Source organism: Quercus lobata, chromosome 11, assembly GCF_001633185.2.
Source record: "Quercus lobata isolate SW786 chromosome 11, ValleyOak3.0 Primary Assembly, whole genome shotgun sequence".
Lineage (NCBI taxonomy): Eukaryota > Viridiplantae > Streptophyta > Magnoliopsida > Fagales > Fagaceae > Quercus > Quercus lobata.
Window position 1 is genome coordinate 13,395,347 of NC_044914.1, and position 16,481 is coordinate 13,411,827.

A 16,481-nucleotide genomic window follows, 5' to 3' on the forward strand; every position below is an offset into this window, starting at 1 on the left:
GTTTTTTGGAGTTTTTGAGTTTCTGGGTTTCTTGAAACAATCGAGCTTTTGGGTTTGAAGCCACTGAGTTTTTGGGTTTCTTAGAGAATCCAAAAATAGCTCTCTTAATGAAGGCAGTGGAGTTGGTTAGGGTGGCGAGTCGATTTGGGTGGCGAGTGTGCTGTGTTCACCAAGATGATAGGTGTGCTATGTTGTGTTGAGTTGTTTTGTTGTGGCCTAGATTGGCAGTGGTGCTATGTTGTCGTGGCCCAGATCGGTGGTGGTTTTTTGTTGTTGTGAAGCCTAGATCAGTGGTTCTCACACCTCTCTCTACCTCACCCTCACTCTTTTCCTCTCTCTCTAATGGCTTGTTTGGAAGTTTAAAAAAGGAGGAGGAGTAGAGTAGAGGGAGGGAGAGTAATTCAATTACCTTATTTGGAAGTTTTTTAAGGAATGAGGGGAAGGAGTTTGAAGGAGTTTGGGGGGGTTTCAACCACCTCTAACCCCTCATTTTTAATTCCCCCAAATTGGAGAGATTTGGAGGGAGAGTAAAGTAGATAAATTATTAACTAGATAAATTTCCTAATTTACCCTTTCTAAATTAATAATAGACCAATGTTGCAAGTCCATTTTCAAATAGCGGTAAATTTGTCTATTTTAATCATTTTCTCTCCTCTCCATCCTAATTTTTAAAATATCCAAGTAAGGGGAATGACTAATTACTCCTTTCTCACTTACTAATTTTAAAAATATCCAAACAAGATGGAGGGGAACCATTCCCCTCTACTCTCCTCCCCACCCCTCTACTCTCCTCCCTCTCTAAACTTCCAAACAGGCCATAAGGTTGATTTGGAAGTTTTTAGCGTAGGATTTTTGTGGATTTGATGTTAAGGCTTTGCTGGTAGCTGGGAAATTTTGGAAGATTTAGGAAGATTGATTCGGTGGTGGTGCTTTACTGGTTGCTTGGGTTTATGGAATTAATTGTTGGAGATATGGGTTTGGGGTTTGGTTCTTTGCTTTGGAGATTGATTTGGGGAAGAACACAAAGAACAAGAACATGTTTTAAAAAAACAATGGAAGGAATTAAAAAAAAAAAAAAAAAAAAAAAAAAAAGACAAGAAAGACATTCAATTAATTTATTTTGTTTTGATGTATTTAGTTATAAAGAAAGCACAAGAAAGAAACCGAAAATGATAAGAAAATAAATATTAATTTGCTAAGAATATGAATCATAGTATGAGGAAGAACACAAAAGACATGAATATGTTCTTCTGAAAGGGAAAAAAAAAAATTAGATTTCAGATTAAAAAAAAATTAGATTTAAATTTTTTTAACTCAATTTTTTAAACTGAAAAAGCTTTTTTTTTTCCTTAATTTAATTAAATTAATGTTTATTTATTTTAAAATTTCTGACTTGGATTTTTTGTTTTAATTTTTTATTAATTTAAATCTGACGTGTCATTTCAAAAATGCTAAATAAGTTTTTTTAATAATATTTTAATATCTACGTCAGCATCATGTCAGCAAGTAGGACACGCCGTTTGCCACGTATATATTTTCTGTTAGTGAGTTGATGGCAGGGACCAAAATAAAATCGATTTTCTAATTTCAAAGATTGATCTAGGAGCAAAATCAGTTTAGGGACCAAATCGAGAAATTACCCAAAATGTAGGGACCAAAAGTGCATTTACGCCTTTTAGTTTTAATGATTAGATAGTTATAACGCAAGAACATAAAGGCCTGTTTGGTAGAGGAGTTTGAGTAATGTTGTTTGTAATTTTTTGAAATACGTGTGGATAAAAAAGTATATGAAAATGTATGTAACATTGTTTAAAAACTAAAAATGAGTTGTTTAACAACTCTACCAAACAGGGTCTAAATATTTTGAAAGCGCTAAAATGTACCTACCGCAATCAGTTAAGCTACAAATATAAACAATGAACCTGCAGTATACTGTATTTTAGTTTTCAGATTAAATATACGCAGGCCATAATGGTTCCAGTTGTAGATTTTAGTTTTTATATTAAAACGTCTGCGATGATTGTTTTATGAGGATTATTTTATTATCATATCAAGATTCAAGACATTAATAATTTTTTTTAAGAAAAATTATTATTGTACACATTTGCATAAAAGTATACACTATATTGCACACATTTGTTTAATTTATAATGCAAATCTTATATTAATAGTATGTACAATATAAGCCAATAATTGTCCTATTTTTTAATATAGACGGCTGCATCATCTGTATGTGTCAACTTCCAATCATAAACCCCTTTGGCTAGTTTCATATAACGAGAATTTGAGGTCCTATCGAAAAAATACATCCTTTCGTTTTGATTCCGTTTGGCTGAAGGATGAGCATTGTGGAGATATTGTTAATTTGTTAAGGAAGCATGAAACAGAGCGGCTGATAAGCATGGACAAGACTGAAGACTCTCCTTAAAAATCATAATTGCAGCAATAGATTGGTCTCTTGGAATAAAAAAAATCTTTTGGAAATATAAGGAAGATGTTGGAACGGAAAAGAATAGAATTAGCTAACAGCTTGTTCATAAAAAATAAAAAGAATTGGCTAACGGTTTCATTTTAGTCCAAATCTCAAATCTGACAATTGAAAATTTATAGATTGAATTTATTTCTCAAAAAAAAAAAAAATTGATCATCCAACCATTCCTGTGGGACTGTGGCCTAATGATCCTACCAAAACATAAACCACTTTTTACAAAAATAAATAAATAAATAAACTAAAAATTATTTATTTATTAAAAAAAAAAACACTATTTCTTACTAGTATCATTTTGTTTTTTGTTTTTTTCCAAGTCAAATGATTGTGTGTTTGATTTTTTTTTTTTTTTTTGAAATTCAAGTGATTATGTGTTTGACAGTTTAGTTGTTTGTTGTCCAAAATTAATAGTTTGGGACTTTGAGATTTAGGGGCTGTTTGGATTCATTTTTTTGGTCACTCAATTTCCATCACTCACCACTCATAACTCATCACTCATCACTCTAAAATATCATGTTTGTTTGGCACCATCGCTCACTTCCCATCACTCAATATTTTTCATACTATTTGTGGGCCCCATAACTATCACTGGTGCAGCTTTTTCATTTTTTTTTCCAATACCCAAACTCACTGAACCCAGTGAAAAAAAAAAAAAAAAAAAAAAAAAAAGGATCGAACTAGTGAAAAAAAAAAGAACCGAACAACCAACCCAGGAAAAAAAAAGTCAAAAGATGGTCAAAAGTTGCGGCTGTGGGTCCCCTATGTGTGTTTAATTACAATATTGACATTGAGTTATGAGTTATGGAAACTGAAAACAGTTTGGGCCTTGTTTGGTTTGTTTTTTCCCATCACTCAAAATTCATCACTCAATTTTCATCACTCATCACTCATCACTCAAAAATACCCCAATTTCTGATAACTTTGTTTGTGGCTTGTTTGGATGAAATATCTTAGTGAATTTTTCAATTCCATCACTCACCTTTATGTCAACTCACTGGGTCCCACAAATATCAATTACAAATCTGCTGTACAGAACGGTCATCAATCTTACCCACGTTCTCTCTCTCTCTCTCTCTTCATGCCCTTTCCACCCCAAAACGGTCCCCAACATCCAGAAACCCAAAATTGGCAAAATTATCAAAATCAAACTGTGCAAAAGCCCAACATCATAAATCAGAGTGATGCTCATCTTCCTCATCTCGAACCTGTCTGCGCAATACCCCAATTCCTCTTAGCATTTGGACCTGGCTTAAGGATCTCGTTGCCCCTCACTTCCCCGCCTCCACTATGTTAGATCCCTCCCTCATCTCGAACTCCAGAAAACCCACACGAAGGAATCCTAGACTCCCAACTCTAAACACAACCCAGGTATCCGACGTTGCTCATCTTCCTCACCTTCAACTTGTAAACCCATCGCGGCATTGTGGGTCTGCTGAAGAGAAACTCGTGAGCCCTCTGTTGGCACATGCACTAAATTTCTCTCCGTTCTCATGATTTTGCCTTTATATTTCATAAATATTTTACTGCAGATCTTGTAAATTGGATTTGAACAATCAAATGCTGTGAATACTCTGCTTGGATTTGAACATTCATATGTTAGGTTTTTTTTTTAATAAGAAGATTGTAAGACCTCTGTCTTTTGAGACCTCTGTCTTTTGCTTATTACGATGGGTGATTTCCCTCTGCTTTCAACTATAATCCATGGGTCTGCTGAGGTCAGAGAGTTTTGTTTGGGTAAAAGATGATAATTGTTAGTATATAATATTTTAGACATATATCTGACATGCGTTCTTTATCTCTTTGAACATTTGTTTTTAAAAAATTTTGAGAAACAATTATCTCTTTGAACTGCAACATTCAATTTTACTGCTATGTGAAAGAAGTGTTGAAAAGTAATGCTGAATATAGGATACTTATTCAACATGAAAGTGAAACCCTTGGAGACCACCCTCGTCCCCCTGTTCATTTTTCAGTTTTTAAAATGAAATTGATGATTTCAGTTTTAGGGGAAAGTATGCTTAGAGAGTACAGTTCATAGCTAAGTTGCTCCTAATTTTAGTTGTCATTTCATGGTTAAGCTGTCTCTAGTTTTAGTTGTCATTTCATGGTTAGTTGTAGAGTTGGTACTTTTTGATATTGCTAAGCCTACACTTATAAGTATAGCAATTTATGCCAACCATGAACCATCATCGAAGACATAATAAGAGCAAATTCACAAACATCTAAGGGAATTTAGGACCAGGAACTGGTATAAGATGCGTGAAAAGACCAAAGGGAAAAAAAACTTTAAGGATACTGTAATTAGATTCATATGCCATACATATACGCAGAACATGAAAATGCCATTAACATATGCACAATATGCAATACATCCCTAATGTGTCACCACTACACAACTTTTACTGCTATTAATGACAGAAAAACATAAACACAATTTACTTCCTTGATAGAGTCCCATGAATCAACATGAGTAAAATATGTGTGAAACCTCATACCATTGATCAACATGCTACATGCCCTGAATGGGGCACCATGCATCCAGGTTATAAAATAAGAAGCAAAATATGCATGAAACCTCATACCATGATCAACATGGGCAATGACAGACATGTTACAAATGTTATGTTTGTAGTCCATAATTCTTCGGAGCTCATCAGCTGTGAACTTCACCTGCAAGTATCAAGATAACACTAAGACACATCTTGTCAATATTTTGAAGGTATGCCCTATTGCATATTGAAGCTTACTCGTTCTGCTTTCATTCCCTCAAATACTGCATAATCCATTATTTAGCTAAAAATATCATTTAGGATGTCTTGTCAAAGTTTTTCTAGCATTGGTGACATGTTTTTGCTCCACCCTCCTTTCAACATGTCTAAAAATATCGTAGAAATTAAGTCCAACCTGACTTAAGAGAATTTCTAAAGTCCAACCAAAGCAAGATTGTATGTTTGTATGGAAGTGAATCATATGTTTAGTTTGCAAGAATTAGATACTGCTTTGAAATCAAGAAAGCCAGAATCTCATGTCATTGGTTAATTCTATTGTTACATCTTGCATGTCAATCGAATTGGTAACTCTTTACTTACCTGAATTCATGTATCTAATTGGAGTTGATTTGAAGCATTGGATGTGCAATAAAGGATTTGATTAATATTGTAACTTTATAGGCACCACTATACCTCTTTATTTGAAGAAATGCCTTTAAATTTTCATATCTTATTAAGTGTAGCACTCATCCTAAAACATAAACACCCAAACAACATAAGTTCATAACAGGCAAAGAAGGGCAGGCTGGCTGGGCTGGTCTGGTCAGAATTTGCAAGCACTCTTTCTAAATTCAAGGGTGTGATAATAAGCTAAACTTAAAAACAAAAATAAAACTATAGCAAGACTACAATCTGCACTAGTGTCATTAACCAAAATAGGATATAAAATCTGCATTACTGTCATCTCTTACTGCATACATGTTGATGAAAACTTTTAGCACATGTTTGGCTATATGTTGAATGACAGTGAATATGCCTTGTAGGGCTGGACGATTCACCACAATGTCAGAGGCAAGTGCCAGTAGCTATAACTCCAACTATAGGGGGCATGTGTGTGACATGGATCAGTGCGTGTTGCGGACATCTTTGCAGCTCAATAATTTTGGTGGACGGTTTTATGGCTGTAGACATTGGAAGCCTGTAAGTATCAGCTACGTGCTTACTATCATTGTTGTTTCATGGTTAAAGTTGCTATGCTCCTCAGCTCATGTACTTACCAGCTTTGTTTAATATGCAGGGGAGTGACGAACATTGTAAGTCCTTTAAATGGCTGGATGGCATCCCATGTAGGCGTGGAGCTAAAACAGCACCGATTGTCATTACGAAATTTACTAGGCTTGAGGCCGAGGCAGCTATGGCAAAAAACAATGAGATGGAAGCCCGTGCAGTGATAGCAGACCTACTCCACAGGGAAAGAGTAGCAAAGCGTAGTGCTGAAAAAGCAAGGGTTTCCCTTCGTATGGCCAATGTGCGAGCACTTAAATATCAAGTTGCTCTACTTATGTCATGGTTGGCAATTGTGGTGTTTATTATATTTTCACTTGGCAATAGGGAGGTTGATTACGACAAATGTGTCTGCCATAACCTTTTTAATTTTTATTAGTGGTTTGGAAATGTATTGTAGGTGTTGGGAGTGCCTTTTAGTGTAGGTGTTCGACCTGGCAATTGTATGTGTTGAATGACAAACTTATTGTATGATTCGTATACATATAATTGCTGTTTTGTAATGGTAGACATTCTGGTAGCATTCTGATTTTTTGCCATTCCTATTGTGTTTTTTTTTTTTTTTTTTTTTTTTTTTTTTTTTTTTCTGAGAAAGAAATCAAGTACTTTTATTAATGTAAATGAGTTACATCTGAATACAGAAACGAAGCAATATGAGGTGGAACGTCTTCCATCCAAACTTGGAGATCTGGTATGCATATAGCATGTTTCGCCAGATTATGAGCTACACTATTGCCATTTCTCTTTACATGAGAATACAACACTTTTTGAAAATGATTCGAATAAAGTTTCACATCTCCCACCAGCAAACCCAATGGACTTAGATTCTGCTCTTGTGACTTCAAAGCTTGAATTAAACCAAGAGCATCCCCTTCTAGTATTATCCTTTGGAACCCCAACTCATGAGCGAACATCAAGGCTTTCCGGGCAGCCAATGTTTCTGCCTCCTCTGCCTTATATGCCTGTGATAACTTCTCTGAACATGAAGCTAGAACAGCCCCATTGTTGTCCCTTATCACAACTCCAACCCCTGACTTATTTGACTCACCAAAGACCGCACCATCAAAGTTCACTTTCACAAAACCCGCTTGTGGAACTTGCCATCTGTTGCCTCCTGGACTGCTGCTTCTGATCTGCATACCTGAAGCTTCTGTGCTTGACCTGAAGTGCGCCAACATAGCAGCTGACTGTGCAGCAACTTGGTGCAGTGGACTAGCTTGAAGATTGAGCCTAACCTATTTCTCTGATTCCAAATAGTATAGGCTGTATATGCAAACAGCTCCAATGATTTTCCTTTCTCTACCATCCATAACACCAGCTCTTTGACACACGTAAAATCAATTTTATCTCTGAATCCCCACTTTTCCTGATCAGCCCACACAACATCAAGCTCTGGACAAGACCATATAGCATGCACTGAATCCTCTAATACCCTTTTACACCTTTCACATATTGGCTCCTCCAAAATTTTCCTTCGCATCAGAGCATATTTGGTTGGAAGTACATTTCGGCAAGCTCTCCAAAGGAAGTTTTTAATCTTTGGAGGGGCTTGCATCTGCCATACTTCCTTCCAAACACGCTTATGACAGATTGGAGGGGTTTGAGCATTCAATTGCAGCTCCTCCTCTTCTTTAAGGAACCTATAACCAGATTTACAAGTGTAGTTTCCTGAAGTGGTATACGGCCAATACAAGGAGTCCTCTGTCACGTGTTGGCTAAGGGGAATTTTCTTTATCAACTTGGCATCCTCTTCCACAAATAATCCATCCACCATATGCTCATTCCAACTTCTTGTGCTTGGGTCAATAAGTGAGTCAACATTATGATTTTCAAAGCTCTCCAATGGGCAAATAGGCTGGACCATTGGATGTTTTCTTGGCAGCCAACGATGCTGCCAAATATTTATTTTTTCTCCATTTCCTACACTTCACAAAGCACCCCTTTGAATGCTATCTCTTCCTCTAAGTATACTCTTCCACGCATAAGACCCCATCCTTGAGTCGGCAGCCTCCAAAAGTGATGAATTGGGGAAGAAACGAGCTTTAAACACTTTATAAAATAGTGAGGTTTTATTATTCAAGAGTTGCCATGCTTGCTTCGCTAGAAGGGAATCATTGAACATAGCAAGGTCTCGAAAGCCCATACCTCCAATAGTCTTCGATTTAGTCATCTCTTCCCATTTAACCCAATGGATTTTCCTACGATCACCCCTTTGTCCCCACCAAAATCTTTTGATTAGAGCCTCAATTTCATTGCACAAACTCACCGGCAATTTGAAGCATCCCATAGTATAAGTGGAGATGGCTTGTATGACCGCCTTTAAGAGCACTTCCCTCCCGGCTTGTGAGAGTAATTTTGCTTCCCACCCTTGAAGTTTCCACCAAACCTTCTCCTTGATATATTTAAAACTTTCCTTTTTCCCCTTCCCAACTAAGGAGGGCAGCCCAAGGTATTTTTCATAGTGCAAGATTTCTGGAACACCTAAGGCTACCTTGATTCCATGCTTCACCTCCTCCGGAGTAGTCTTACTAAAGAACAAGGAAGTTTTGCTCCTATTCATTTTTTGACCTGAGGCTTCTTCATATTGTTTCAGTATCTCCAAAACATTATCACACTCCTCCATTGTGGCCCTGCAAAAAATAAGACTATCATCTGCAAAAAGTAGATGCGTTAGTTTTGGACCCCTCCTACAAAGAGAATAGCCATGGATATCACCTTGTAACTCCGCCTTTTTAATTAGACCATTCAGCCCTTCCGTACAAAGAAGGAATAGGAAGGGGGAGAGTGGGTCTCCCTGCCTAATCCCCCTTGTAGGAAAAATCATCCCATGTGGTTCTCCATTTACCAAAACAGAATACGATACAGTTTTCACACAACCCATAACAAGATTTATCCACCTCTCCCTAAATCCCATCTTCCTCATTACCCTCTCTAAATAATACCACTCCATCCGGTCATACGCCTTACTCATATCCAGTTTTATTGTCATATAACCATAGTTCCCCCCCTTATAGTTTTGTGAACTATGCAAAGTCTCAAAGGCCATTAAAATATTATCAGAAATTAATCTACCCTTTGTGAAGGCTGATTGGTGTTCAGTGATAATGGAAGGGAGTAATTTTTTGAGGCGATTAGCAAGAACTTTGGAGTAAATTTTGTAAAGGACATTACAGAGGCTAATTGGGCGGTATTGTTGAGCATATTCAGGAGAGTTTACTTTCGGAACAAGAGTGATAAAAGTATGGTTTAGGGGATTAGGTATAGTACCTGAATTCAGCCATGACAAGATGGAAGAAGTGACATCATGGTTTACCGTGCTCCAAAAATGTTGGTAGAAGAGTGGGGACATTCAATCCGGACCAGGTGCCTTGAGGGGCGCCATTTCTTTGAGGGCAGTAGCTACTTCACTAGCTTCAAACTCTCTACATAAACTTTCATTCATCTCCTCATCAATTACTGTGGGCACACACTCTAAGATGCTTGTGGAGACCCTCCCATCCGTTGAAGTGAAAAGAGATTTGTAATAATTCACCATAACTTCCCCAATCTCCTCCTGGCTAGTTCTCCACACACCCCCCAAATCCCTAATGCCTTCCATATAATTTTTCCTGAATCTCTTTGTGGCACAACTATGAAAATATTTGGTATTTTTATCCCCATCATTTGCCTATAGAATTCGTGATCGTTGAGCCCACATCATAGCTTCCCTATCTTGCAATACCTCAATCTCCTTTTTAATTTGTCTCACCCTATAATTGTTTCCACTAACCATGGCTATTCTCTCTTCTTTAGTTAACACCTTTTTCAATCGAATCAGTTCCAATCTCACATTCCCAAAAACATTCTTTTCCCATTGCCCCAATTCCTTCCCACACTTCTCCACTTTTCTTAGAATGTCACCCTCTACACCAATTTCACTTCCACTACCCCAAGCCGAAACAACCACTTCCTCACAACTAGAATTTGAGAGCCACATCTGTTTGAAATGAAAAAGTTTTTTCCGGGTAGGAGTTTTCACTCCCGAAAGTGATACAAGAATCGGAACATGATCCGATGAATTACATGACAAATGGAACACCCTGGAACCTCCAAACTTCAAAAACCAATTATTATTGACTAAACACCTATCAAGCCTCTCCCAAATTGAAACTCCATTTTCAAAGTGTTTGCTCCAAGTAAATTTGGGACCCTCAAATCCCAAGTCTATGAACCCACATTCATCAATCACCTCCCTAAATTGCTGCATTTGATTATAAGGCCTTCTAGCACCCCCAATTTTCTCCTCTTGTCTGATAATTTCATTGAAGTCCCCATAACAAAGCCATGGCTTTTCAGGTCTTGAGTTCAAAGCCCTAAGCTTATTCCATGCTTCCTGACATCTTGTTGTTTCCGGTTCACCATAAAAACCCGTTAATCTCCACTCATTCTCTGTATCTTTGTCAATCACCGCATCAATATAATATCTGTCTGCACCTTCCACTTTTAAATTAATCGTTGCTTTCCAATAAAGAACTAATCCTCCACCTCTACCCACTCTTGGAACAACCCATTTATGATCAAACCCAATACTCCTTTGAACAAATTCTAGCCTTGCATCATCTATAAGTGTCTCGGCTAAAAACACTACAGTGGGATCTTTTGCCCGTATGATTTCCACGAGATCCCTCACTGTACGCAGGTTCCCAAGCCCACGACAGTTCCATGCTAAACAACTCATTGCTCTAGGCGGGGCTGCACATCGGCTCCCGCCTCTTCCAAGGTTTTATTTTCTCCATTAAGTGCTGTTTGAAAACGCTTTGCTGAAACTTCACACTGACCTTCCTCTTTTTCAGCCACTCTCTTCTTCCCTTGTGATTGTAAGCTTGCTGCCATGTTGCCTTTAAGTTTCTTTCTTTCTCTACGTTTCCAAGTAGCTGAAGCACGTGGAGTTGATGAATCCGGAGCCTTAATTTCCTTGGCTGCACGTAACTTATTTAGTTTAGGAGGCTCACTTAAGTTGTCACGTGCCTTAGGGTTTTTTGAAACATTACTACTCGTTCCCAATAGCTTAGCCGCCCCAAATTCTTGCGCCAAACTTAATTCCACGTTACTCACCTCCTCAATAATTTCAGTTTCCTTAGGAGTCTCAGTAATTATCTCATTAATCCTCTTTTGATTGACCGAATCTTCCCTAATAATCCCATCCCCTTCATTACGCCTTAATGAGGCATTTATTTCCTCAACGTCAATGCTGACATTATTGCTATCGGTTACTCCTTGAGGTTGCTCCGATGCTCTTCCTCTACCTGAATCAGAACTCCGACCTGAATCAATGTCCCCCGGTGTACCTGAAAATCTCTTCTTCTTCTCTGCGTAAAATCCGGGTACTAGAATTACGCTTCTTCCTGTAGCAACAAACGGCGGAGCTCTCATGTAAGGACCAAATTCACGTTGCTCTAGAGTGAGCGTACCTTCACTGTTGATCCATAACTCACAATCTCTGTCATCGTGAGTGAGACGTCCACACCAGTAGCACATATTCAGCAACCTCTCGTACTTGAACGAAATCCACACTTGCTTACCTCCCCCACCTACTGAAATCAATCTTCCACGACACAATGGTAGTGACAGATCAATGGAGGCCTGAATTCAAATAAAATGCCCACCATCAAATATTTTCGGATCTGTCGGTGCAAAAACCTCCCCCAAGACACTGCCAATTTTTTTTGCAGCCCTTACCGTCATAAACTTCACAGGAATTCCATGCAATTGGACCCATAATTTAGTCTTCTCAAACCTTACATCTTGCAATGAAGACTCGCTCTCATACCGACTCATTACTACCAAGTGTTTATCGAAAGTCCATGGCTCTCCCTCTAAAATTCTATCCACTTCCTCCCTACTATCGAAGGAGAAAAGAAATTTATGATCTCCAAAACTTTGGATTTTGAAACCGTTCTTTGTTCTCCATAGCGGGTTAAACGTCTTCACTAAGACCTCCATGTTAATGGCTCGCTTAGTCAGAAATTTTGCAGCAATAGAAAACTTTTCATTGCTCTCATCGTCAAGCAAACAGCAACCTGGACCTTCCCTATCTGACAGCGTAAGCCTGTTCCACGACTGAGCCAAATCATCCATCCTCACACTCACACAAACTGTTTCCCACACCCCAAAAAAGAACCCAACAAGCCTAGAAGCAACAATGTAACTCCTAGGATACTCAACACCTTCTTCGAAGGGACACCCAAATTCTACTGTGAAAGAGAAGTTAGAGAGAAGAACCAACTTCTACGTTTACAGAGAAACTCCTATGAGGACTAGTTTAGCACTTGAAATTGTTAAGTGCCATTCCTATTGTTTATGATTCAGTTGCGTTGTTAGTATATTTAAGCATTGATATGAATAAAAACAGGGCAAGCAGAATAAATTGTGCTTGGTTCAGTTGTGTTGTATTTGGCTGTACCAGGATAATAAGTGTACTATTAATAAAAATCTACATGTTTATCAAAAAAAAAATATGCACTTTTTAACAAAATAAAAATTAAGAATCTATTATTATCTCAAAAAAAAAAAAAAGTGCACTCTATATATATATATATATATGTTAGGTTTGTAATATGTTTCAAAAGAATAAATTACTTATTACAAACAAAATACTAGTATAAAAAAAATTAGTCCGTTAAAAGAAAAACTTTTTTAATAAAGACTTTAAAGAAAAACTTAGAGAAACTCCTGATATGTTATATCATCCGCAAATAAGAATGTGAATATCATGATCTATAGCTCAAGTACGAAAAATATTTTTTAAAACTTAGCAAAAAGGAGATTACAAAAAATAAAAATAAATAATATAATTTGTTTATAACCATGTAATATATAGCTTACTATTTATTAAATATAAGAATATGTGAAAAAAATCATTTTAAGAAATTTAAATAATAGATCTATTGACAATAGATAGAAGGGGTGAAGTGAACATGTTATCACAATTAGGAGAATAAAATCAACCTATTTCCAATCATCCCAAGACTTTTCAAAATTACAAAATGATTTCGAACCATATAAATGAGTTTTGATCGAAATCATACAGAGAGTGTTCACACATGTACTAGAAATGTAGTCTTACATGTCAATAGATTTTTAAATATATAATCATCTCACATTGCCACGGGCAACATAATCATTCCACATTGTGTTAGTGATATTGTCCTTAAATTCGCCCATCGCTCTCTTTGATGCACTTGACATTTCTAGTACATGCCTTTGGGTCGCTGGGCTTGTTGATGCTCCGGCATCGCCACTGCTTTCGCTATTGGTCACACGTTCTTCGCCAACACTCTCCCCTATTGTTCTGAACAATTCATCACTCCGATTGTTCATACGTATGAAATTGTGTAGAGCACAGCATACAATAACCACGTAATGCTGCCTATGTAGCTTGAAGTTTGGCATTGAATTCAGAATCGGGAAACGGGCCTTCAGCACTCCGAAAGACCGCTCAATGACCATCCGCAAGGACGAGTGCCTGTAGTTGTACAACTCTTTCTTTGATGTTATCCGTCTACTGCTTGAGTGAAATTCCTGCGCATGGTACCTAGTTGACTTGTGCAGGGGGAGAAAACTAGTGCCAATTGGTAGACCCAAATCCACCAAGTAGTACGACCCTACACACACACAAAACCAGATAGCACGTAATTAAGTTGTTCATAAACATACTTCTTAGAAGTGGATGATAAAATAACTTTAGTTAAAGTCACAGTAATGTATGATACCTGTTGGTGGCCATAGGAATCCATGCTTCTGGTCACTGATCGCTTCCTCAAAAACCCTTTAGTCATTCGCATTGTCTTCCCACCCACCATGGATAAATGTGAACTGCATGTCCATGTTACACACACACAGCACATTAGTTGTTATAAGGCTCTTGCAGTCCCTATGTGCTTAAGTCGCATTTGAAGGAGGTCGGGCACTCACGTGCATTCCATCAATTGCTTTTATACATCTCTACACATGAAAGTATTCGTTAATCTTAGCAAGCACATATCGATTTATCATATTATTTTCAGATTTATACAAAGTTAGTTAAGGGAATGTTTTGTACCTCAAACCATAGCCAGTACTTGTTCACTTAAAGATGTTCAGGAAGGCCTATGACATTCTGATCAGGTTTAATTAAATGCTTCGTATAGTGGTGGACAGCCCGCAATGCCTTACGAAAATGCCGACACACGGTTTATGTTAAGTGTTGAAACCTGTTTGCAACAGGTCTAAAGCGGGTGTTGTGTCCAAGTATATACAATAACATAGCCACGGTCTGAGTGGCATTCACCTTACCTCGTCCATTCGGAGGCAAGTAACCATGTTAAACCAACTCGTCCACTAAATGTAATAGTAATTCAGGCGTCATACGGAACATCTCGTAATACTTAACTGAATTACCTTCAGTGACCTTGTCCATATACGCCTTGCTGGTCAACGTACTTGTTCGCATTGGTTCTTCATCATAATGGCGCTGCATGTATACATACATCTCCCTGACTATAGGATTCACTAAATTAAACTTTGCTTCTTCTTCGCGTTCGGACTCTGAATCGGTCCAGTCATCATCATTATCTTCACAGTCATTGCTGGAACCAACGTCGTTGAAATATGCATCATCGAATTCATAATCTTGGGATTGCTTGCCACCAAGCATTTTCGGACGCCAAAGGTGACCTACACGTTAGCACAAACACACACTTCAAATAGGTTATGTAAATAGAAACCTATCAAATAATCTTACTGATAACATCAACCATAGATTATAATTGTTATAAAAAATATAATCATAACAACTACATCGCATAACCTGTCTTGTATAATATATATAAACACCTAATTCAACAGTCATCATAATAAATGTATAAAAATCAACAATCATCCCAATCATCCATCACATAATATAACATAAACCATACAATCATCCCAAATCCGTTACATAATATAACACAAACCATACAATCATCCGAAGTTCATAAATAACACAAACCCAAATATTATCCATACGAAAAAAAATAGTGGCAAATAAATAGAACAACCCGAATCCATAGTACATAAAAACATAATGTTTTAGTCTTAATGCAATACTACTATCCCTCAATCCTCCTCTGGATTTAGAATGTCCTCAATCCAAGACTTTCTCCTATGTTCCAGCATACACATAAACACTACCCTATTATTCTTTTGCTGCAAAACCTTTGACATCATGATATAGGCCTTGTTTGTCAAATCTGCATACGAATTCAGCACATCCATTGCCTTGCCAAATGAACAAGGATCACCCCCTATGGCGGATTGAGCGAATTGGTCGGATGAACCGCAAGACTTGCCGAGTTTACCACTGAACCTATCCTTCGTCATAGCGGTGCACTCCTTTAGAGCCACAGTCATTTCACTTATCCTATCCCCTTTCTTCAAGACCTTTTTACCCTTGCCACTTGCATCTTGCACAGGACATTTTCCCACCCGTTGGGTTACCTCCTCAACCTTATCATCCTCCACATTTTGCGGGAAACTCTCAAAGTTAGGGGTGTAACAGTCATCGTCCAGATGAGTAGGTGCACTTGCATCAGCATTGGCATTGGCAATCTCTTCCTCTAAGGCACGCTCCTTGTCACTATTTAGGGGAGGAGTGTTTGAGGAGATCTATAGGTTCCCAGTCGCAGTACTAGAGGCAAACAACTACTGCAATGATGGGTAGTCTGGGCATCCATGTTTCCTTAAGTTAGCTGCACCACGATTGCCCTACAATGTCCTTGGAAACATTAGTACACTAAACACAGTAGTTCATATATTACAAACTTGGAGGCAAATTGCATAAATAAAAAATTGCAATAAGTTATTTGATATTAATAAGCAACAGTAAACATACCGCAAGCACATTCTGCCACACCTCGTCAGAACAAGTCACTGTTTGGGTCTGCCGATCCTACCCCAACCCTGTGTGTCTTAGCAATTGGCTCCACTTGCGTTGTTTGAGTCAGAGCCTATTGTGCTTCTGTTGAACTTGCTTAGTGATAAAGTCTTTCCTAGTCCTTTCATTAAGATCATGTGTAATTGATGCCCACGTAGAACCCTTGAACACACCGTTTGGCATGTTACCCTTAAGTTGATCTTCCAACATGATCTCAATAAAAGTATGTTCTACATGGGAAGGCCACTTTTTCTCATCCGTCTCTTGTGATTCATTTTCCATCTATTTC

At 37.8% G+C, this 16,481-nt stretch overlaps 2 protein-coding genes across 2 annotated transcripts in view; one reads left to right on the forward strand and one right to left on the reverse strand.

The window, feature by feature from the left end:
• The window catches only part of LOC115968090 (putative disease resistance protein RGA4), a 61,204-nt gene that overhangs the window by 5,436 nt on the left and 39,287 nt on the right, over window positions 1-16,481 (reverse strand). The gene's annotated exons all lie outside the window — the stretch shown is intronic.
• Window positions 6,040-6,715, forward strand: LOC115966417. The gene is made up of 3 exons (XM_031085654.1): window positions 6,040-6,177; window positions 6,275-6,610; window positions 6,662-6,715. Exons 1-3 carry the CDS (start codon window positions 6,040-6,042, stop codon window positions 6,713-6,715), a joined length of 528 nt encoding a protein of 175 aa, XP_030941514.1.